Raw genomic sequence first — 24,074 nt, forward strand, 5'->3', positions numbered from 1 at the left:
GTCATGGCTTATATTTTCTGGAATTACAACATTCGTTCCTCTCACTTAATAAAGTGTTGTATATTCACGTTAATGTTATCGTACCGCAATTTCGAAGGGCAATGATAACAGGTAGACTAAATGTTCCCCAAAGTCGAAATGTGGATTATTCAGTATACAATCTATTTGTTAACTAAAAATATTTTGCCACATCAGATTTAGAATAATTGCAGACTTCACACGAAAAGAAATATGTTCAGCACGCGGCGCAGAACACGGTGAATATAAATGTAAATATTAGTCAACAGACAACACGATGGTATACTTTACGGTTGTCGTTGTTGTTTGGAAGAAGGTTAATTATTTTCTGCAACGCCAACATTTATACGGTAACACATCATGCACAGTGACTGGCTAGTCAACAAAATTAACATAAAGAGGAGTCACTATACTTGTATATGCCTGCGATATCAATACGTGTGTATAAACGTGTGCTTTATGCAGATATAGAAAAATTATAGGTTTAAAATATAGGCAGGTTGATGATGTTATTTTATGTGTCAAATACCACTTTCCTCGCTGATAACCTCACATATTACCACTATTTCCGTGTTATCATAGCTGGCTAATTATTACAAATTCTGTTTTTAGACGTAAATAATGGGTAGGGAAAGCGGCAGGAATCCTTCAAAAATTCGTAAAGTCGAGGATGAAGCAAAAGATAGATATGCATATCTAAAGATCAAACAGGACCCGCGTCCCGACGTATATACTAAAATTCCACCTCAGCCGAAAGAGAAAAAGCCTGGCCAATTGAATGAAGGGGAACTGGAACAATATTTTGAAAGGGTATATAAGTACAATTATACAGCTACGATGGGAGTTGGTTCAGACACTTTAACTATTAGAGTGACATTGGGGAACCAGCTTAGACGGTAATAAACCAGAAAAATTGGTCTGGTAGCATTATGTTGACCCACCAAGAAAATCTATCACTGTGTCGGAATATCATGTTGTTCTAATCGTACTGTGTATCAAAATACCGAATTAGGTAAAACGTTATTCTTGTATTCAACAGAGTTCCGTATGCTTAAATGCTGGGCAGACGGTGGAATATTGCAGGCATACATTTTCGCCGGCCAGAAAATGTTTCCCTCATCGATTTTATTTCTAATTTATGTTTCTAGGGATTTGTGGTGGTAAACAACTTACTAGACACGTCGCTGCTGGACAAAGCGAGAGAGGCTGTTAACAGATTAGTGGATGATTTGGCAAACAGACTTTTCGACGCGGGAAAAATAAAAAGTATCTATTTGTAGCTTCATTTATGAAGTAAATGCAATTTATGATATCATATAATAAAGATTACATATTTTAAGATAAACATGAAGATAAAGGATTTTTCGAAAGATTGACATATCTTGACAAGGAATTTCCAGGCGCAGCTATTGTATTGCTCAAAGGTGGAGTTTTACCGAAAGAGTTCAAGGATTTGTGGTCTTGCGATGTGTTACTAAACGTTGTTGAACAACTCATTGGACCAGAGATAGCTGGTCATCCACTATGGAATCTCAGAACAAAAGTAAGGAAACGCAAAAATAGCTTGTAATAATACAATAAAACTAAAATCAGTTAATATTTTAATGAAATAATTTTATACATAGATTCCTGAAAATGAAGAGCTAACAGTTCCGTGGCATCAGGGTACGTAATGATATATCTTTAGTAATATTTTAGAACATCTTTATATCCCTACAAGTCATGGTATTTCGCGAATGCCTGTTAAATGCAATGAAATCTGTCATCCAAATGCGATACTGGTTTATGTTTACAATATTTATGGCTATTTCCTATTACTAAGCCATATTTTGGTTATTTAAGATAATGCCTATCTGGAGCCGTGTAGCTTAGAAGTTTTGCAAGCAACGGCATGGATCCCATTACTCGATGCCAATGAAAAAAATGGATGTATGGTGGTAAGTTAATGTTTTTTTTTCCTGAAATCCATTTCAATATGTCATTGCTTATATTTTTTTAAGTTTTATTTATTTGTTTGAAATTCAGTAAGAGCATCTGACGTAACCTATGCATCTTCCCAAATGGTTATGAATACCTTTGAAAGATTATGTTAGTTTTCATAACTAAATTTCCATCTTTTCTATATAATCTAGCTTGTTTTCCTGTTATTGGCTTTATAATGTTAATCAATTATGTACTAGATGGCATCTGGTGGCCACAAACCAGGCACTACTGCGACACATAAGTGCTGTTCCGGTGGAACTTGGTACGTAGAAATCCCCGAAGTAGAATTGACCGATAAATTATGCATCGACATGAAGAAAGATTTAATTGTATGTGAAGTTCCATATGGTGGCGTACTATTTCTAAACAACGCCATTCCACATAAAAGGTATAAATTTATTTTATGTATTTTTATACTGACCCTTAATTGGAATGTTATTCGCTGTATAATTAAGGTTTAGTGTAATTTAAAATAAAACTAATCTAACATGAATCCTCCAAGACCACCTCCGAGAGAAAAAACACCTTCCAAGATCAAAAAGGTGTTTATAAAGACAACAAAAAGTACTACCAATGAGGAAAAACTACAAGCTGGAGAAACGGAAGCAATGGAGCTACTCAACGTTTCAACCACGTCTGACTTGTCGCAGCACAGTGAGTTAGTTAGCGGAATCCTTCCTCTAATAACGAGGAACATAATAAATGGCATAACCCTGCAACTCCCTGCCATGATAGGCCAGTGTCTTACTGACAACTACGACCTATCAGACAACTCAGACATTTTGACCCAGTTAACACCAAACATTGGGGAAATACTCAATGACTTAAATCAATCTATGCGAGATATTAGATCTGAATTGACTGAAATAAAAGAAAGTCGAGCGTTTCATACTAGATTGTATGATGATCTTGCGAAAAAGAATAAATTTTTGGAAAAGCAAGCATCTGATAATAAGAAAACTATTGAAAGTCTCCTTGATCGAATACATGATCTAGAAGAAGATTTATTTTATGTATCCGAAAAAGTAGAAGACCAAGAAAGACGAGGGCGGCTAGAGAACCTGGAGTCCCATGGTGTCCCTATTTCTGAAAATGAGAACACTGACCAAATAGTCTGCAACATCGCAAAGATGGTTGGTGTTGAAATCCAAGCAAGCGATATCTCGACATCACATAGAATGCCAACAGGGATAGAAAAAACTAGAACCCCTGCTATTACTGCCAAATTTGTCCATCGCAAAAACAAAATCAAGATTTTTGAAAAAAGGAAACTCTTGCGTTCAGTAAAATCGAGCACCGACTTCAAACATCCATCAAAAATATTCATCGCTGAAAATCTAACTGCCATAAATAAAGACCTATACTTCAGAGCTAGATCAGCAAAAAATAATTGCGGATACAGATATACTTGGACTTCAAATGGAAAGGTATTTGTGAAAAAGAACAGTGATGTCAAGAATTCTCTATATATTAGATGTGAAGAAGATCTTTCTAAAATCAAATAACTATTTATGTGAGTGTAATTTCTTATTTATTCTAAAATGACTAGTAGTGATTTTTTAACATGTTACTTATGTAACAGATCAATAATATTAGGCCAAACAAAATTAAATTGTGAAATATGTGGCAAACAATTACACCTCGAATGTGCTCTTATTTTCGCACCCTCAGATGCACCACTAGCTCAGCCTTATTTTTGCCAAGCATGTCTAAAGGAAACTCGATCGTATCAAAAGTTTCATGGTGCTTTTGCTAATAATTTTAAAGTGCTTAATGAACTGAGTAGATGTCGATGCCAAAACATAGAAGTGTCAGATTTGAATATTATTAGTAGGTCCATGTCAAAAAACTGTTTTATTGCTTTCCACTTGAACACTGGATCTCTCCAAAAGAATTATGACGAGCTTGTTAACTTATTGTCTGAATTTGCTACCCCCCCACATCTCATTGCTATTTCTGAAACATGGCTGGGCGTGACCCCTAATTCAAATATATCCTTAAATAATTATGATTTCATTCATAAACCTTCCATAACAATTGCTGGAGGGGTTGGCTTATATGTTAGTCGGGACCTATTTTTTTGTCAAATCCATGAATATGACCTAGAGCACCCCGACTGTGAAGATTTATGGATAAACTTGAAAATTAATCTCAATATCTCATTCATAATAGGAGTAATTTATAAGCACCCAAGAAAAGATATTATTCAATTTACAAGTACCATTTCTAATGTATTAGATAGGTTGAACCGGGACAAAAGATTATTCATTTTGCTAGGAGACTGGAACATTGATTTATTGGGACAATCGACAGATTTGGCCACTATGAAATATATAGATACGCATCTTGCCAATTTGTCATTGCCCTTAATTACAAAACCAACAAGAGTGACTCGCACCTCCAGCACACTAATCGATAATATTTTCACCAACGCCATAAACTATGATTTATCGAGCTTTGTTATTTTAACTGATATAAGTGACCATTACCCACAATTTTGCACCGTCTCTACTTCGATATTTACAAGAAGACAAAATCAAATTTTCAGGCGTGATATGAGAAATTTCTCAATTGATTTGTATAGATCTGACATAGAATCATCTATCCTCCCAATATCAAATTGCCAAATTACATGTGATAATTTAAATATTTTATTTGACTCATTTGTAGCAATTATTAAATCGAGCATTGATGCTCACGCACCAATAAAACCATTGAGTCGGCATAAAACTAGACTTCTAGCCAAACCTTGGATAACCAAGGGAATTCGTGTTTCAGTTAAAAGGAAACATAAAATGTATAAAACTCACTTCAAAAATGGTACTAACACGCAATATAGAACGTATAAAACTTATAGCAATTTACTGGCAGTTCTCATAAACAAGGCCAAAAAAATGTACTACTTCAATAGAATTAAACAGGTCAGTGGTGATATTAGATCCACTTGGGACCTAATTGGTCGAATAGTTAACATCAAAAAAGAGAGAACGCCACTGACTGCGATAAAAACAATAATAACTGATAATGGATCGAGGGTAAATGATCCATTATTAATCGCCAACTATTTTAATGATTACTTCACTTCTATAGGCCCGAATCTCTTTGAAAAAATCCCCCACATTGAGGGATCTTTTTTGAGTAATCTTAAGAACCCTATAAAAAAAATCTCGTTTTCTTAGACCGACAACTGTTAATGAAATATATACCACTATAGCGAGCTTATCTGATAATAAAGCAGTTGGTTATGATAACATACCAGCAAAATTCTTAAAATATGCTGCTGATATAGTTTCTCCCATGATGTGTAAACTATTTAATGCTTCCATAGACTATGGTATATTCCCAAATTGTTTAAAAATTGCCAAAGTCTCACCTGTGTACAAGACAGGAGATAAAGAATGTGCATCGAATTATCGCCCAATATCGGTTCTTTCTACGATGACTATAGTTTTTGAAAAAATTATACATAGTAGGCTAATCCAATTTATAGACCAACATAGCATCATAAACAAATCACAGTTTGGATTTCAAAAAAAGCATTCTACTAACCATGCAATGCTTGATATGGTGACTCATATTTATGACAAGATAGAGAGAAAGGAATACATTAGTGCTATTTTCCTTGACCTCAAAAAGGCGTTCGACACTGTCGACCATAACATTCTAATAAGAAAGATGAGCCACTATGGTATTCGCGGTCACGCGTTGACTTTTTCAGGAGCTATTTGAGTTCACGTCAGCAATGTGTTAAATTTGGTTCGAATTGCTCCAAACTCTCTACTGTACAATGCGGAATTCCACAAGGATCGATCATTGGACCGATAATGTTTATTCTATTTGTCAATGACCTTCCTCATGCCACTAAATTACTTGTCAAACTCTTCGCTGACGATACCGGTTTGTTTGGAAGTTCAGCTTCGCCAAACGACTTGGAATTGCGGATGAATTCTGAAATGCAAAAAATTGCAACCTGGATGACCATAAATACACTCACCATAAATATTGAAAAATCAAAATGCTTATTAATTAGTCCCAGGATAAATGAAAAAAATAAAATTCGACTTCAAATTAATATTGACAAGGTTCCACTTGAAAATGTCAACTCATACAAATACCTAGGTATCCACATTGATGACCAATTGAAATGGACATCACACATTAATTACATTGCTGGAAAGTTGTCAAGTGCAACAGGTTTATTATTGAAACTAAGAAAATTCCTCACCATGCCAGCTCTCCGATTGGTTTATTTTTCTCTTTTCCAGTCGTATCTGCAGTATGGCATTATAACTTGGGGTACCGGTAGTGCGTCATCGACTCTACTCCACAGATTAGAAGTTTTGCAAAACAAAGCAATTAGAGCCATATGTAGTGCACCTTTCCGATCTAGACTAGATCCTTTGTACCACAGGTGTCGAATTATTAAGCTTGGTCATATCCATGAATTTGAGATACTGAAACTCATGCACCAGTACCGGTACTTCGATAACAAGCTTCCCATGGCATTCGCGGGAATTCTCAGAATGCAGAGTAATATCCATTCATACTCTACTAGATCAGCTTCGTCAAGTTCATATTATGTCCCAAGATATTCATCAAGCAGGACACAGAAATCCATAAAATACACGGGTGTGAAACTGTGGAATGCCTTACCAAGTACCATTAAATCTTTAGGCTATTACGGTTTCAAATTATATCTAAAAAGTAAATATATTAGTTATTATCTCTCTTCCATCAGCCATTGATTGGAGTATTCAGTATGATTCGCCATCTGCTGTCCATAGCCCAGTAGTCGCATTTGTAGACTGTCGCCATCATGGTATATATGGGCTTTGGTCGCTATGGCTGCCCAAAAAGCCGGAGGAACTATAGGTGCAAGGAGTCTATTTCTAAAGTACCCGGTACTTTAACTTTACCAACCTTGGTGCAACCTCTACACTAAAATGCCAAAATTTGTTATATTTTAATTTATTGAGCAAGCATATGCCTACCATTCTTTCGTAAATTTTATGCCCACTTACTGTGGAGCGTATTGTATATATATATATATATATACATATCAACGTTTTATGATTTATTAGAGCTTACCAACTTCTATTCAATTAATCACTTACAATTTTGTCTTTGGTCTAACCATTTTCCCCTCGCTTGTCGTTTGTCTTTTATGTAACTTATATACATTTATTCAAATATGCCTTTTTTATAAATTTATAGTTGAGTTGTTTTTCTTTTTTTTTCTCTATTATATGATTTTAGTAAAGTTGCGTTTGCTGCGAATTTTTTCAATGATTCAAAATATGTTCATCATAACGACTATTGCATAGTCAATGTTTGTAGCAAATGTAGTTATTTTTTTACACTGAACCAGTAACAGCGCTTTAGGTGTCGCTGCTTGAAGACCTAATATGGTCCCTCGCGACTCCTGTCGCACAAATATCATTATTATTATATTTATTTATTGTACCAATTTTTTGTGCATTCGATGTTTTTGTGACGACGAATAAATGATTGATTGATTGATTAAAGTAAGTGAAAGATCAAATGCATAAAAATTTCCTCCTTCGATATTAATTGATTGCCCTGTTTGCTATGAGCCTGCGACATATGCCCATCGTCATCACGCCTTAACGGTTTCCGCTTTTAGTTGGTTGTCGAGTTTCGAGTATTGGTGTTTGTTTTTTATTTGAAATTATTGCCTAATTGCAGTTGGGTGATGGGACAAGTAATCAATCATTCATATATGGCAATCTCAAATAAATACGAGATTAAATTTAATGTGCTCGGCGAGAAGTTCTAGCTCTTCTCCATATAGGGAAATATCCGCAATAATTTACTCATTTAATATGTCACGAACCGTGACTTTGGAACATATTAAAGGATATAAAACTATATCGTCCTTACTCTAATTGGAATCAATACATATTCAGTTTGCAGAATCACTCTGACAAAATCAGATATAGTCTGGATTTACGCTGGCAAAGACCGGACCTTCCTAATGGTTTTTATGGAATGAGGGAAAACGTGCTTATGAGAACTGATAAAGATCCGAACCACAAAATTAACTGGGAGAACATGGATGCGCCAGCTGCATACAAGTGGCAGCCAGACGAGGCCGTGAGTAAAATAATGTAAAATATATTATATAGCATGATTATCTGTAACTAATCAATTTCCTTTACCCATTACTAATGGGCAACATTTAGAACCATATATGCGCATATTGGGATAAAATGTTTATAATCATCGAAATTAATAAAAATAAAATATTTTAAACTCAAACAAATTTCTCTAAGTTTTTGTCAAAATGGTATTCTCGATGTGGCAAAATCGGGAATTGGAGGAAATTTTTCGTTTTACTCTGACCTCATCATATTCATGAAATTTATTAACAATTGCCATTGGTACAGGAAGAAGATAAACTGAGTCCTACAGTAATTGGCCCCTGGATGCATAGATGGGAAATTGTTCATCATAATCGACATACGAAACCAGTGAACGATTATCGTACAAAGTGGGAGAATAAAAAAACAAAGGATTGATTGTGTGATATATTATTATTAAGTTTCAGTTTTATTTTTAACTTAAACCTAATACAGATGAGATTCACTTATTTGAAATGGATTGTCCACTTATTTCTTGTATTCAAGTTTATTTATAACTCAGGCTCCACTAACACGGTGTTGACTGATATTCGCATTCACAATCTCGTTATTGTTACTCAATGAAAGGGTCTGGTCCTATTATTTTATAACAAGAGAGCAATGCTCAAATATATGGATACGAAGGCCATCTATACCTATAGGTACACTTCGTGCCTAATAAACAAAAAGGGATCGCAGTTATTACTTTTTTACTCACATTATGATTTGATATACAAAAATTGCGTGGAATGCGATATGTACAGTAACAAAGTCAAACAACCCTAATGTAAAACTTCAATTTCAAATAAATTACAATACCATGGAAAGCTTATTCTAGGTATACATACGAAAATAATTAAGTCACTGACTCGCTTTTGACTGGTGTCATACTTGGGCCGGTGCGAATCTATCGAAATTCCTCATAGTTTAATTAAAAATGACAAATATGGTTAGTTGAAGTCATGTAAAGTTTAATCATTCAGGCGCCAATCGAAATATTGAACTGAATTAAAACGTTTTCTTGATTTTGGCTTATTTTATGGTACGATAATATACATTTATAGTCAAATATATATATTTGTAGTTTATTTATAGATAAACTGAATATGAAACAGATTGGTTACGACTGCGCTCATCAAATGTGTTCCCCTCATAATACTTGAGGGAAACACCAATCTTATCTGCATGAAAGCTTATTTTCAGACAACACAAAATACAAAATAAAATTAAGAGATATAACGTTCAACTGACAATACGACCTGCAAAGGTCAATATAACGTATCTTTTGAGTTACCCACCCCCTATATTGCAAAACAAAATGTGGTTTATATGCTTTTATTGTAAAATGTATATGGATAACTGCATAAATTTGTAATGGATAACTCCATTTTAGTAAATTAAATAGATTAAATCTAGTGTGCTTGGAGAAGTGGAACAGGATAGAAAAATATAATCAATACAGTTGCCTGAAACTAGTAGTATTTTTTATGAAGTAACTATGAAAATTTTTCAAAGATGATTGAAATACATTACAAATTAGTTATATAAGCACGATAAATAATTATTGGATAACTTTGTTACAATAAAGACAATTGCAATTACAAAATTTAAACGACATTTTATCTTAAATAATCACGCCAATGGAATAATCTGATGCACAGCAATATTTGAGATGCACTTCTGGGTATGCATTGCCATTGCCACCCGTCGTAGTAAACACGGCAGTATTTTAAAGCAGTGAAATTGCGCTGAAGCCTGATGATTAATTGGGTGTTGTGAAATCAAAGAATTATGGATCATTATGCAGATTAAAAACAATCAATAAATATTTGTAAATAAAATTGAGTAAAAAATGTTCTAAACATAGTTTAATTCAATCGAATTTTGACAATCGAAAAAATCTTAGCCAGGCCGCAGCTATTCTTCCGAACCAATACACGTTCAACAAGTCGAGCCCGATGCAACTAACGCTAAGAAGAACCGGTCCCAATTTACTGTTGTTGCTGAAAAAGAATATGAGTAAGTTCCTCACCTGTTTATCTGAGGCGGTGCTCACTACCATAATAACAAAATCGTTTGTTAGTACCCCGTGTTTTCATAACGTTTTAGCTTATGGTTAGTATTCATAGTTTATGGAAATAGAAGATGAATACGAAACAAAGAACCTCTCAATGAAGACTTAATCTCTGTGTTATTCGGCCCATTTTATTTCACATGGCATCGAACGAGTCCATGCGTATACAAAAGAAGAAAATTTTGTCGCCGTAAAAACTTACTTATAAAATTCATCAACGTTTTCATCTGATGTAAACTGAATCCAGAACAACGGCACCAGAATTATTCGACTGATGAAGAAAGATATTGTTAATCCAACGCCAGCGAGCTGGTCAACTTTCGTGTTGCTGAGTTCAAGGCAACGAAAATAATATCTGTAAAATTGCAGGTATTTTTAGTGAAGTTGTGAACCACCCATCATCATTTACTATTTGAATAACTTGACGCTTCGATATGTTTAAATGTCAAAATTACTAGGGAGAAATGCTCAAATACATGACTAAGAAGATCGTACAACGATAACAGTGAGTTACTGGCTGAGCATTCAGTTCGCTAAAATGATGAGCGGAGAAGCGTGACCGAATACGTCCAGCAACTTACTCCGTCTTCAAGTACTAAAAATGTAAAATTGATTAAATTTGAAATTGGTTTGTTGGCTGCGAAGAAAAGCGTTTTTTTTTAACACCCAACAACCATAAAAACTTAGCAAAACAATCCATATGTACACCTCATGTCTTATAATCGAGTAGGCTGTATGAAGTATATTTGAATATCTGTTATTATGGTCCGCACATCGAGACAATGAAATGTGATGAATTGGATTTATTATACTGACTTACCTTACATGGAAAAATGGTTGAACTATTTCCGACAAGTTGCGAAATATCAAGTAATATAAAAATATTTCGTGTCTCTGAAATGAAAATTCTATTATAAGTTAAGTTTTGTTTTTACTAATATCTCTAGATTTTCTAAAGCAAAGTTTGGTCCACTTAAATTTAGGTGAAAACATAATAAAAAGCAACTTTAAAAACTTACCAAAACATAATAACATGCAATAATGCAGATCATGTGATGAACATACACACTGGGTAATGTGTTAATTTCTTTTCGATATTCAGTCATTACGTGCAAATCTAAGAAAAAATAAAACTATTCTTAGCTGTCTTATCCAGAATCAAACCTCTTAATAAAACCTGAGAACTTTAACAAAAAATGTATACCAATCATTTGAGAAATAGATGTATTCGTATTATACTTATCAATAACCTGAGATGAAGTAAGAGATTGAGTTACAAATATAAATGCTCGTGAGAGTTAGATCACCCCTGTGAAATAAAATGTAAAATAAGTAAATAGATGAATATAAACTAAATTACACAAGATAAAATAATTTGTTATCTTACCATTGCCACTGTTGTACAGATGAACTTCCAAACACAATGACAAAACTGAGTATGTAAACTACTACTGTATTACACAAAGAAGAATTTCTGCATAAAAAATAATAGCAATGACGATTATTGTGGAGTAATTTTCATTGTATTGATGCAAAAAGCCTAAAATATCATGGCTTAAAAATTTGTACACGACATAACGTGCTCCATTTTCGTTTTGCGGTGTCTTTTACGTTAAGTATAATGAAATACTTTTCACTGGAGTTCATATTCTCTCTAAATTCAGACTAATATATCTTGTTTGGATTTGTCCATATATTATAATGGACGTTTGATTAGTGACAACGGCTATTTGAAAAGCAAGTTGGTTGCTTTTGGTGGTTGGCTGGGTATTTTGATCCAAAGCTTTCACCGCCAAACGGCATAAATGAACGTACTGCTTCGAAAAAGAATAAATACATAATGAGCAGAGCCCCAAAGAAAAAAAATATATATCTCCGTATTAAACAGGGGTAATAAGGATGTCAATCACCAGAATTCATATCACAACTAATTTGGGTAGTAATACACCAAAAGTTTTAAAGAAATATTGCGTTTAAGATTACGCCTACTAATTCAAATCTGATAACCGTTATAAGCTATATATTTTTAAGACAATATTTATTCGCAAAAATCTTTAATAATACGCTATAAAAAAGTTCTACAGCGGTCAACTCACCCAGAATCAATTTTGATTTTTTGTTCTTTAGAAAAATGTTCGTACCCATTCACGAAACGACGGCAAAAACCCGGAGAGATTGCTCTGAATAACAGTTGATATATCGCATAAAATCCAGCTGCTATTACAAGTTCAGTTGACATCTAGCCACGCTTGCTCGTTACACAGATAAAACCCTGTGCAAACGAATGTAATTAAATAAACGTGCAACTCATTTCGAACAAAATTCGGATTCATATAACTACCTAACGGCATATTGATAACTTCATCGTGCCACAACAATATGAGTATTCCCGAACAAGAGTTGTTATTATATATTATCAACTTACCCGAATCACGCGTCGTTCAAACGTTTTTAAGACAAGCAGATATTATTCCCTCGGGCTTCTTTCGTTTAACTACGTAACTAAGATGCATTAATCAAAATTCGTTTCGAAATCTAAGTTTGTCCAATGTTGATAAAATAATAATCTTTCATTTGACGAAGAGAAGCATTAGAGTAGCTAAATCACTATACCGTAGCGAAAAGCCAGTTGTTTGCAAATAATCGACTGAACTCTGTGTACCTCAGTTTTCGTAGTCGTTTACTGTGAGAATAGGAGTGTACACGGACTAAAATGCATTATTCATAGCGACGATAAACACACAAGCTTATCGCACTTAGTCAATTACGTCAATGAATATATGCATTTCCTTTGCAATCATATGCCAATCTCTTCGCAAACACATCATAGCGTTTTGGTCTTTCAGCGTCGTTTCGATTCATTAACTCTTTGAACTCTGACGGCTCTGAGCGAAGTTACTCGCTCACCCTGAAGGTTCGCGGCGCGGTATTGGTAGAACAATAAAATAAGTCTAAATACTGGCTATTTGGCACGCTTATAACTTTTTACCAATTATAGGTGGCACGTTGTGTGACATTTCAATCGAAAGGAAATTTTATCGTGCATTCAGAATGTAATTTCCATATTGAAATACATTTTGTCAAAATTAATAAAATTGACTCTAATCTAACAGTCATTTTTCTGCATGTATGTGAGTTTTGGCTTGAAATTTTGTTAGTTTGGTGCAAAATATACTGCCAATATTTGATGTTCATAAAGAGTTTTTTATAAGCTTTTTGTTGATATTCGAATTACTATTGTGGCTGCCATATAACCAATTTTATATTTAAATATTTAATTGTGTATCATTGTGTCGGGTGAACAACTTCGATAAGCGGCCATGACGCACTGATTACGCAGCTACGCAAAAGCCGATCACGTGACTACCGTCATGAAGATGTTGATAAGTACGTTCGAAACATATTGCGTGGCAAAATGCGCAAGATAACTTTCACGACGACGTTCTCAGCGAGACATCGGTCGCCGAGTTTCGATATGATATTAACCCTGTATGGATTGAAGTACCGAAGTCGAGTAATGCGTGCAGTAATAGCGAAGTGAAGGGAAGTTAATATCGTCATATAAAATTTCACGTGGAAAATGTTTTATTCGCCCATAAGTATTTGTTCAAATATCAACCAAAATAAGTACTTGCCTGCTCTGCAGATCAAAATATCTGATTGTACGAATGTTAGGCGAAGCAAGTGGATGGATCAATATCTGAAAGCACTAATAATGCAGAAAGAGCAACTCTTATTCTAACAAGATCATATGCGTCGCCAGAACTAGATACCCCACCGCAAAACGCCAGTTCTAATAATAGATGCGTCGTATGCAGCAAAATTTACATTATTGCCAAAAAACCAATCCAGCTGCTAAAGACAAAGCGTTGCTGAAACGATGCGAGACAGTATATAAGTATAAATACTGTAATGAGTACCTATGTATAGGTAACGAAACCAACAACCATTGGTATAACTGGCACAACAAAGTGCAATATTGGATTTAGTCTGCATAATATTTTCATGTTCTTCATTGTTCCGGGCACAACAAAGTGCAATATTCAATTTAAAAATTTTAGCAAGCAGTCTTTTATGTACATACATTTTTCATGGTCTTTATTGTTCCGTTATTTGCTAATAAAATCACAATATTGTTCATATTGCGTATACGTAACCACAACTTAATGGGGCTTGCGCGGGCAGTCAAAGTCAAAGCGTAGTGCGAATTTTGAATGCGTAGCATCGGGTTAATTAATTACTTCCTGTGGACATTTAAATAATAACATCTTGACGTAACGTTATTGCGGATATCGTCACGTTTAGTTGCATTTGCGTAATATACGTAAAGTTGTGCGTGACGAGACGTTGCCTCTCTTCAATGAGAACATCAATTTGACGCAGCGTCGCTGTTAAATCTACAGATAATCTAATATATTTGGCCATAAAATTTGAATGGATCATCGTAAAATGGTTTTGGATACGTATATAAAAAGCTATTCAAATTCTCCACATATATTGCCGATTGAATATGTGGCTATTTAGGCAAGAAGTCGAAATTCTTTATATTAAATATTTGTTATCATACAATAACTTCATACGCACTTTCAAATTGCCAATTTTACTGAAACATCGTATATTAGAGCACCGATATTTACAACATAATTAGTCCCAATAACAAGCTTTCATGCAATATAAAATTTATTTAAATACTCTTTGTGGTTCTTGAGATAAGAGATCATAAAGTTGATTCCCTCCGACACGAAAAACAAGCCGGTAAACCGGCTTGCCGGGGCACAGAGCGTACTCAAACAAGCCGGTAAACCGGCTTGCCGGGTTCAAGCGGTTAAGCCCACATCGACGGGGTATGAAAATTATTGCATAACATTTCAAAACTATATCTTTCCCATGTCAATGATTCTCATCATGCTTATTCCATCATTTTCGGGATTAAATTATAGTGAAGGTACCAGAAGATTCGAGACCGTGATCGGTAAAAATAGGATGCAATTATGCTGAGTGTAAGGAAAGGGATATTATGTATCCTTAATTACTCGACGAATCAAGATTCTTCAACCGGTCAACATTGAAGATCGGGTTCAGAGATACCTTTTATAATTTGCATATCGTCACGCTAATAACCGAATTGCGTAAGTCATTTTTGGCGATTTTGAGTTTTTTATGAAATAGATATTTGTGTAATGCTGCGCACCTGTCTGTTAACTCAAATTTTATTTTAAGAATTCCGAAACCCTTAAAAATGGAGATGTAGTATGACATGCACATTTGTGCAATTGTTCGTCATAATAATTATCATTGTTACGAAGGGCTATTGTGACGTCACAAAAGCAAAATAACCTCGGCGAAGTATTTTCGAGTTTTTGTATCTCGGATTCAAGCTTAGCGCGTATTAATTCGAATTTATACTACAGTATAGGAAAGCGTGCACTTGTGATATTTACTGTCCGAGTCCAATTCACCGTGGTTGGCTTTTAAATGGGATGCATTGCTGTTTTATTCTTTATATTTAATCTTAGTCTTATTTCGGTGGGTGTGCAGAACGTGTTATATTGATGAATGTATATTTTAAAACATAAAAAATAATGTAATTGAAACTGATTAGCTATTTTGGGGATTAGACATTGTAATGGCGGCGCGTGGTCATTTTGACAACCGGGGCAAGCTACTGCGGGACCAAGTCACCCCCATCTACGGGGACAGGATGAGCGCTGTAAGTTCTCCCATCATTTTATGAGTATAAAAACCATTCCATCGGTAACAACCAATCGGCAAAAACGACACTCTAACTGATTCAAATAGCGAAACAAGCGACAAAAACGAAGGCGAGGAAACTATCAACTCTTCAAGCAACCAACGAACGAGAAGGAATGCGTGTATATGTCAACACGTTGTTGTAAGAAACGTCGGCATTGTGTCGTCATAATTTCGGGGCTAGCCCCGATGATTTAGTAAAAGAAACAGAAAACAAACGAGACAAACGCGGCGAGTGGAAGATAAAAGAGAGAATACGATATACAATGAGCAACCGGGGCAAAATCGGCGTCGCCCCGTCGACGTTCGGCGAAGGCTTTGCGAGCAAAAAATGAACCATGTCGGGAGAATATGGCTAGTGTAGACAGTCTGTGCAACCGATATTGAGGTATTTTTCGAATATTTTTTATTATACCGAAAAAACAACCGGGGCATTGCCCCGGTTGGCCCTATTGACGCGCCGCCACTGAGACATTGTAGATACGGATAATTACATTCGTTTTTGGAATGTTTAGTTTCCAGGACTGGTGCATATAGTAAAGTTGCGAAATTGCGTATGTCCCCAAGTCATAGACATATTTCTGCCTAAGTCACAGTGCGCCATTATGACGCCACTTATCTGCGTCATACAAATTAACTTAAATCCGGCTACGATCAAAAAATTTAACCATGGCAAATTGTTGACTCTCAATGGCATAACAATATCATTAGGAAGTTTTTTACGTTTTTCTCAAAACTGCTAAAAATGACCTACGCAATTCGGTTATTAGCGTGACGATATATAAGTTCATTTTGTTCCAAAAAAGTTTACCCAAATACCTGTAAAACAACAAAACTAAAAAGTGAAAGACCACGGCCAAAGCCCAAACAAAAAGATTAAAACTCAGATTAGTAACCCAGCAATCAGGGCGTTCACTTATACAATAATGAAACAAACCGTGAATATACAAGCTAATTAAAAAATCAGAACTAAAGTACATAAAAGGGATAAAATAATGTTAATGGCACAAATAATGTTAGAACGTTTCTTACTGTAGCAAAAACTGAAATTGACACGACGAATACCCCTTTTCCAACATAATACTATTCGTGATCACCACATCGAATGGCGTAAGTTTAAGTCCTATCAATTGCTATGCGTTGGGATGGGAATGACTCTAAAATTTGAAGACAAAAGTCGGGTCTCATTTGCAGGTCAGAGAATCGAATACGGAAGTACAGGAATCTTTCGTGATCATTGATCAGTATTGTGGTTTACCTTTTCATCATGTTGAAAATACACACTAGACATACAAATTACAATAAATTATATATAAAAAACAGGTTTCAGGCTGAAGGGAAACGCGGAAAACCAATACTGGTTATTGAGCAGCGGCACCGATAAAAATGATAACAGAGAAAACAAGAGAGCTATGCTCAAATATAAGGAAACTTCACAAGGTGTCGCTATATTTTATTCTGACACATAAAAAACGAATCTCTTGAAGCCACAGAAATTTTTGAAATAAGTAAAAGTAATAGTCTAGTAAATCTAGTAATAGCCTTCTGGCAAAAAAATCAGTTTATCGATTTTATCATGATGAAGGAGAAGAAAAACAAGAACAACAAGTGTACTATTTCGAGATGTTGTAAAAATTATTAATTAGACCACATTAAAAGCGTGCTCTCAACAGCCGTCTTGTTTCCAAGTTATGTAAAAAAATGGACTCCCAGAGTTTAGATCCCATTTGTTCCATACAGAAGTGAGATAGTTGTCAGGAGGAAGAGCTTTGAAAGACTGATCGAGTGAAAGGATGAAGTAATTCAATTTCTGTCAGAAAGTAACTAGATGTGTAAACTTTGTTATTTATCAGCTATATTAGAAAATTATTTTGCAGGAAGAAAACTCGAATGTTTTGATATTGGTTTATAAAACTGAAGCATTCATGAAAAAAATAAGTATATGAGCTCATTGATTGACACAATGAGAAATTTTGAAAGCAACAACAAAGTTTCTATTTAGTTTACTAATAACATGCGTAATTTCCAATTTCGAGGAATTATTTTCATGGAAGATAACTCCTGAAAATTTATTTCCCTTCCTCTTCCTCTTTCATTTTTTTTTGCCCCTGAGCAGCAAAGGTTTTGAGAAAGTCGCATTTTTATTTTTGCTTAGATGAAATAACAAAAATTAGGTCTTATTGGTATTGCGTACTTTGTGATAGTGAAGTTCACTCAAGTATTTTAGGGACGGCTGAAGTATAGGACAAGACGTGTGAATTGAAAGTGATATAAAGATAGCATAGGATTTAACCTATTTATAGCAATAGCAGGTTTCTCACCTTCAAATACCTTGGTTATATTATGTACCAAAAATATGAGCAGTAATATCAGTGGAGTTTCGCTTGTGGAAACCGAACTGATGCGAGTAGAGGTATTATTGTTCTCAAAATAGTTTGACATCTTGCAAAACATTATTTTTTCAAGAATTTTGAAAAACGACGGTAGCAGACTTTGATGAACATAAAGCTTTCGATAAACATTCTTATAGAGATAGTGAGAGGTTTGGTGTATATGCAAAGATATCAACCGTATATTCCGAAGCATGTTTCGAATCCTATCCATTCCAAATCACGATTTTGGCTTCAATTCGCGTACAATGTTTTACTTCCTAATGATATATAGTGGGCTTAAAAACATGGATGAGAATGTTTGCTTCCCAATATGTGAAAAGTGGTTTTTGTCACAAGTTGCTGGTTGTGGCCTGTGGCATATTGCCAAACAAGCTTTATGTCACTTGAGAAAGTGGTTATTAAAAAGATTTCCAATTTTTATATTATTGCATTAGAGTGCAGTCAAAGGACAAGAAGTGGCCTTATTTTCACCAATTAGTCCATTAATTTTTTAATTTAATTTCCATACTGCTCTGATGTTGCGTTTGAGATATAAATTTAGACATAGAATATTTTGCTTTTTTATTGGAGTAGTCGAAGATCGATGTTCCTGCTTTAATAAAACTGTGATTTATGCTTGTCATTTTTTTTATTGTTCATTAGTTGCTTATATAGTTTTTGTTTCGGTTTCTTTCGGTTATCAACGAGTCAGTTACCCCCAAATTAACTGAATTGTATTAAACGGCATGACTAACATATGATTGAATATTTTATATCTTCTATTTATTGTAAATGTTTTATTTTTCTATTTTTAAATGCTATGTATATGACTCAATAAATTCATTTTACTTTTTTTTATGTAGTTTACTTTCTGTTGCGTAATCTATGCTTCTATTATTACGTAAATGTTATGTAACAATATAGGTAAACACTACTTGCTGCAATTTCGCGAGGTGCAGTTTATTTTATCTAACCTTAATAAGCATGAAATACACAATAACCGTCACAAAACTGAGTTTCATTTATAAAAAATACAGCAAATTTTTCGTGCAAGTGCGCCGTGAGTATTTTTTCTGATAATTTGGCGCCACAAGTACAAAATGTTTGGGGAACGCTGCTGTACGGAATAGATTGAGGGTAGGCGGCAGAAAACTTGTTAACTCTTTGAACTCTGACGGCTCTGAGCGAAGTTACTCGCTCACCCTGAAGGTTCGCGGCGCCGTATTTGTAGAACAATAAAATAAGTCTAAATACTGGCTATTTGGCACGCTTGTAACTTTTTACCAATTATAGGTAGCACGTTGTGAGACATTTCAATCGAAAGGAAATTTTATCGTGCATTCAGAATGTATTTTCCATTTTGAAATACATTTTGTCAAAATTAATAAAATTGACCCTAATCTAACAGTCATTTTTCTGCATGTATGTGAGTTTTGGCTTTAAATTTTGTTAGTTTGGTACAAAATATACTGCCAATATTTGATGTTCATAAAGAGTTTTTTATAAGCTTTTTGTTGATATTCGAATTACTATTGTGGCTGCCATATAACCAATTTTATATTTAAATATTTAATTGTGTATCATTGTGTCGGGTGAACAACATCGATAAGCGGCCATGACGCACTGATTACGCAGCTACGCAAAAGCCGATCACGTGACTACCGTCATGAAGATGTTGATAAGTACGTTCGAAACGTATTGCGTGGCAAAATGCGCAAGATAACTTTCACGACGACGTTCTCAGCGGAACATCGGTCGCCGAGTTTCGATATGATATTAACCCTGTATGGATTGAAGTAGCGACGTCGAGTACTGCGTGCAGTAATAGCGAAGTGAAGTTAATATCGTCATATAAAATTTCACGTGGAAAATGTTTTATTCGCCCATGAGTATTTGTTCAAATATCAACCAAAATAAGTACTTGCCTGCTCTGCAGATCAAAATATCTGATTTTACGAATGTTAGGCGAAGCAAGTGGATGGATCAATATCTGAGAGAACTAATAATGCAGAAAGAGCAACTCTTATTCCAACAAGATCATATGCGTCGCCAGAACTAGATACCCTACCGCAAAACGCCAGTTCTAATAATAGATGCGTCGTATGCAGCAAAATTTACATTATTGCCAAAAAACCAATCCAGCTGCTAAAGACAAAGCGTTGCTGAAACGATGCGAGACAGTATATAAGTACAAATATTGTAATGAGTACCTATGTATAGGTAACGAAACCAACAACCATTGGTATAACTGGCACAACAAAGTGCAATATTGGATTTAGTCTGCCTAATATTTTCATGTTCTTCATTGTTCCGGGCACAACGAAGTGCAATATTCAATTTAAAATTTTTAGCAAGCAGTCTTTTATGTACATACATTTTTCATGGTCTTTATTGTTCCGTTATCCGCTAATAAAATCACAATCTTGTTCATATTGCGTATACGTAACCACAACTTAATGGGGCTTGAGCGGTAGTCAAAGTCAAATCGTAGTGCGAATTTTGAATGCGTAGCATCGGGTTAATTAATTACTTCCTGCGGACATTTAAATAATAACATCTCGACGTAACGTTATTGCGGATATCGTCACGTTTAGTTGCATTTGCGTAATATGCGTAAAGTTGTGCGTGACGAGACGTTGCCTCTCTTCAATGAGAACATCAATTTGACGCAGCGTCGCTGTTAAATCTACAGATAATCTAATATATTTGGTCATAAAATTTGAATGGCTCATCGTAAAATCGTTTTGGATACGTATATAAAAAGCTATTCAAATTCTCCACATATATTGTCGATTGAATATGTGGCTATTTAGGCAAGAAATCGAAATTCTTTATATTAAATATTTGTTATCATACAATAATTTCATACGCACTTTCAAATTGCCAATTTTACTGAAACATCGTATATTAGAGCACCGATCATCACAATATAATTAGTCCCAATAACAAGCTTTCATGCAATATAAAATTTATTTAAATACTCATTGTGGTTCTTGAGATACGAGATCATAAAGTTGATTCCCTCCGACACGAAAAACAAGCCGGTAAACCGGCTTGCCGGGGCACAGAGCGTACTCAAACAAGCCGGTAAACCGGCTTGCCGGGTTCAAGCGGTTAAGAAATTTTCAAAGCATGTGCTGGGATCCTGGATGCTGATGTAGGCATCGATATCAATGAAATTTAATTTATCCATAAAATATTTACGTAGGATGAGTTAAACTGGCGATGAAGTGTTTCGATTTTATTTTCAAATTGCTTTCCTAAAAGCATTGTACAATTTGCTGATGATCATAAATACATTCTACTAAAACAGCACTGTATATTTTTTGTAGTATACATTTGTCCATATATATGTGATCTATCTACTGTTAGAATATCTTGGAGTCATTCTGGTAGAACAGTTTATCAGAGATTAACAGGTCAAGCTGTGATTAATACGAACGAAGCTGATTAGGTTCATTGAGAAGAGCATAATCGAAGTCACCAATTATATGATTGAAATTCAACCTATTCATTTTCGAAAGGACTCGGGTCTAGAGTTAGTTCGAATAACTATAATTTCAAAGAATCGATTACACAAGATTTTTGTGATGAATTATTCACGACACGACGCAGTTTTATTGTAAATAAATTCCATAACACGTCCCTCTTTTCCCCACAATATTCTGGAATCCCATTGGCAGAAACAGCGACAGCAAAAAAGAGTCATCATCAAAACCGCCATCCTCCGTGCTGTCCTATCCTCACACCTACCCCTCAAAGCTTTTCAACTGAATTCGATTACGGCCTTGTTTATACTGCCAACATTACTTTATAAAGTGAATGCGTTCTAATCTATTACATAAAGACCACTTTTGTTTTGTGTATTTTGTGATAGTGAAGTTCACTTCAGCATTTTACGAACGACTAAAATATAGGAAAAGACGTGTGAATAAAAGTTGTTATTAAGATAGGATATAATTTAATATATTTATCCCGGGGAGAGAAGAATGCCGATAATAATATGGCTTAATCACATGGCGAACCACGGCCACTCGCCCGGTTACCAGTGCATGTCGGGCATGGGAGTAGTAAGTATTTATTTCAGATGCATGAACTTGATTGTGAGGAAGACGTAACCGACCAGCGACTGTTTGTTTGTGGGTAAACACACAATTGTTTGGAATGCTTGAGTTTATTATGGACTCCCCATTTCCAATTATAAAATTGTGAAATGAGGGATATATATATATATATCACAAATAAAAGGTATAGGTCGCAGCCTACAATGATCTTATTATAATAGAAGTAATACATTATGAATTTAAACTACTTAATGGACTAAAGAGGTCGGGGGTGATGCGACGGACGAATGACGCCATTTGTGCATCCATCGAACCCTGAACTAACGTTCGCTTTTTTACTTTACTAAAATCTTTTCCTGACTTTTCCCCTCGCGGGTAGCGCAGCGACCGCCCCCTGGATGCACAGTGTGCTACTCGGTGGTAACAGGTAGCACAGACTTCGTATAAAATTGTAACTAGAAGTAAATCAAGGTTATATATCACAAATATGACTAGGTCGCAGCCTACAATGTTATTATAATAGAAATAAGACATTATCAATATGTTTATATCTTCATTGAAAAAGTTTGAAAACTTTTCACCATACCTCAATTTTTTAAATGAATCCGGACACGTAGGCCTACCCTTTCACATCAGCAGCACATCTGATTTTCAAAGCAGTAAACGTAGCGTCAATTCTGAAATAACAAGCATTCAGCATCCTATTTTTACAAAAATACAAAATTGACTGTAACTTAACCAAACACGCATTCAGAAAGTCAAAATATTAAACATCATCTTCACTGAGGGCTCTGAATCGCCTACTCACATTGCTCTTGATTATTAAAATACTATTGTGCCCGCACTGGAAATTATGCCAAATAATCTAACACACTGAAAGCACTCCGCTCTAAATTTGGATGGCTTGAAAACAGTTTTTAAACATATGCTTAAAGCAGGGGTCGGCAACCTACGACCCGCGGGCCGGATCCCGCCCGCGAAGTAATATAATCCGGCCCGCGACGCTTCACTGAAATATACTTACAAAATAGTTGTTTTGATTCTTTACGTAACAGAATTTAGTGTGAGACAAGTGTAGACTAAATTATATTATAATCTAACAAGTATAAAATTCACAATTACTCGTTTAATGAGCCTATAATTTACTTATAATTAGACAAATGGCATCAAAACGCGGAAAAGTTGATGCAAGTGCAAAGCGTTCAATGGTGCCGAAAATATTCAGATGGAGGCATTGCAATGAGGAAATAAATCTATACTCTATACGAGAGATGTAGGATCACTGCTTTATTTTCATTATAAAAAGTATCATCCGTTGGTTTTCTACTTTCTAAAAATATGTGCGGCCCGCCAATGACTTGCAACCCTTAAATTTGGCCCGCGAGCGACAAAAGGTTGCCGACTCCTGGCTTAGAGTTTAGACAATCCTAACAGTTGAGAAAACTTTTCTTCGGTCAGAGTTGTCTTGAATGAGTCAAAAAGGCGAAATGGTATAATTAAACACGACCTCATCCTGAAACTGAGTGCAGCTCTTCTTTCCTGTTACCAATATAACTATTTGACTAACCGCACTGTTCTGCTAATTCCACTACAATTGGGCCCTGCCGTTTCACAAATTCAATACTGATTGTTAATTGGCGACTTTAATTTTGAGAATCCAATTTATGGGTGA

The 24,074-nt window shown here is 35.0% G+C and overlaps 3 protein-coding genes across 7 annotated transcripts; 2 read left to right on the forward strand and 1 right to left on the reverse strand.

Annotated features, from left to right (window-relative positions):
- Positions 1–631: 631 nt before the first annotated feature.
- LOC144422950 (phytanoyl-CoA dioxygenase domain-containing protein 1 homolog) lies at positions 632–8,611 on the forward strand. Of its 2 annotated transcripts, XM_078113006.1 has the most exons (8): positions 632–828; positions 1,167–1,284; positions 1,359–1,561; positions 1,644–1,683; positions 1,861–1,955; positions 2,199–2,389; positions 7,929–8,115; positions 8,409–8,611. In XM_078113006.1, the coding sequence occupies exons 1-8, from the start codon at positions 640–642 to the stop codon at positions 8,538–8,540; spliced, it is 1,155 nt and encodes a 384-aa protein (XP_077969132.1). In that variant the 5' UTR covers positions 632–639; the 3' UTR covers positions 8,541–8,611. The 2 variants fall into 2 exon arrangements, with proteins under 2 accessions (XP_077969132.1, XP_077969133.1); XM_078113007.1 differs by lacking the exons at positions 632–828; positions 1,167–1,284; positions 1,359–1,561; ... (2 more) ...; positions 2,199–2,389; positions 8,409–8,611 and adding an exon at positions 2,416–3,514 and having other exon boundaries at positions 7,929–8,045.
- LOC144422802 (uncharacterized) lies at positions 3,521–5,180 on the forward strand. Its single transcript, XM_078112642.1, has one exon. The coding sequence runs from the start codon at positions 3,543–3,545 to the stop codon at positions 5,178–5,180; it is 1,638 nt and encodes a 545-aa protein (XP_077968768.1). The 5' UTR covers positions 3,521–3,542.
- Positions 8,612–8,757: 146 nt separating the features above from the next.
- On the reverse strand, positions 8,758–23,065 carry LOC144422951 (TLC domain-containing protein 4-B-like). Of its 4 annotated transcripts, none has more exons than XM_078113012.1 (8): positions 22,989–23,065; positions 12,312–12,487; positions 11,603–11,689; positions 11,466–11,524; positions 11,235–11,332; positions 11,036–11,109; positions 10,418–10,570; positions 8,758–10,144 (listed from the first exon to the last, which is right to left on the reverse strand). In XM_078113012.1, the coding sequence occupies exons 2-8, from the start codon at positions 12,452–12,454 to the stop codon at positions 10,015–10,017; spliced, it is 744 nt and encodes a 247-aa protein (XP_077969138.1). In that variant the 5' UTR covers positions 12,455–12,487; positions 22,989–23,065; the 3' UTR covers positions 8,758–10,014. The 4 variants fall into 4 exon arrangements, with proteins under 4 accessions (XP_077969138.1, XP_077969135.1, XP_077969136.1 ...); XM_078113009.1 differs by lacking the exon at positions 22,989–23,065 and adding an exon at positions 12,641–13,045; XM_078113010.1 differs by lacking the exon at positions 22,989–23,065 and adding an exon at positions 12,557–12,621.
- Between the last annotated feature and the right edge of the window lie 1,009 nt (positions 23,066–24,074).

This window comes from Styela clava, chromosome 5, assembly GCF_964204865.1.
Source record: "Styela clava chromosome 5, kaStyClav1.hap1.2, whole genome shotgun sequence".
NCBI classification, from domain to species: Eukaryota; Metazoa; Chordata; class Ascidiacea; order Stolidobranchia; family Styelidae; genus Styela; species Styela clava.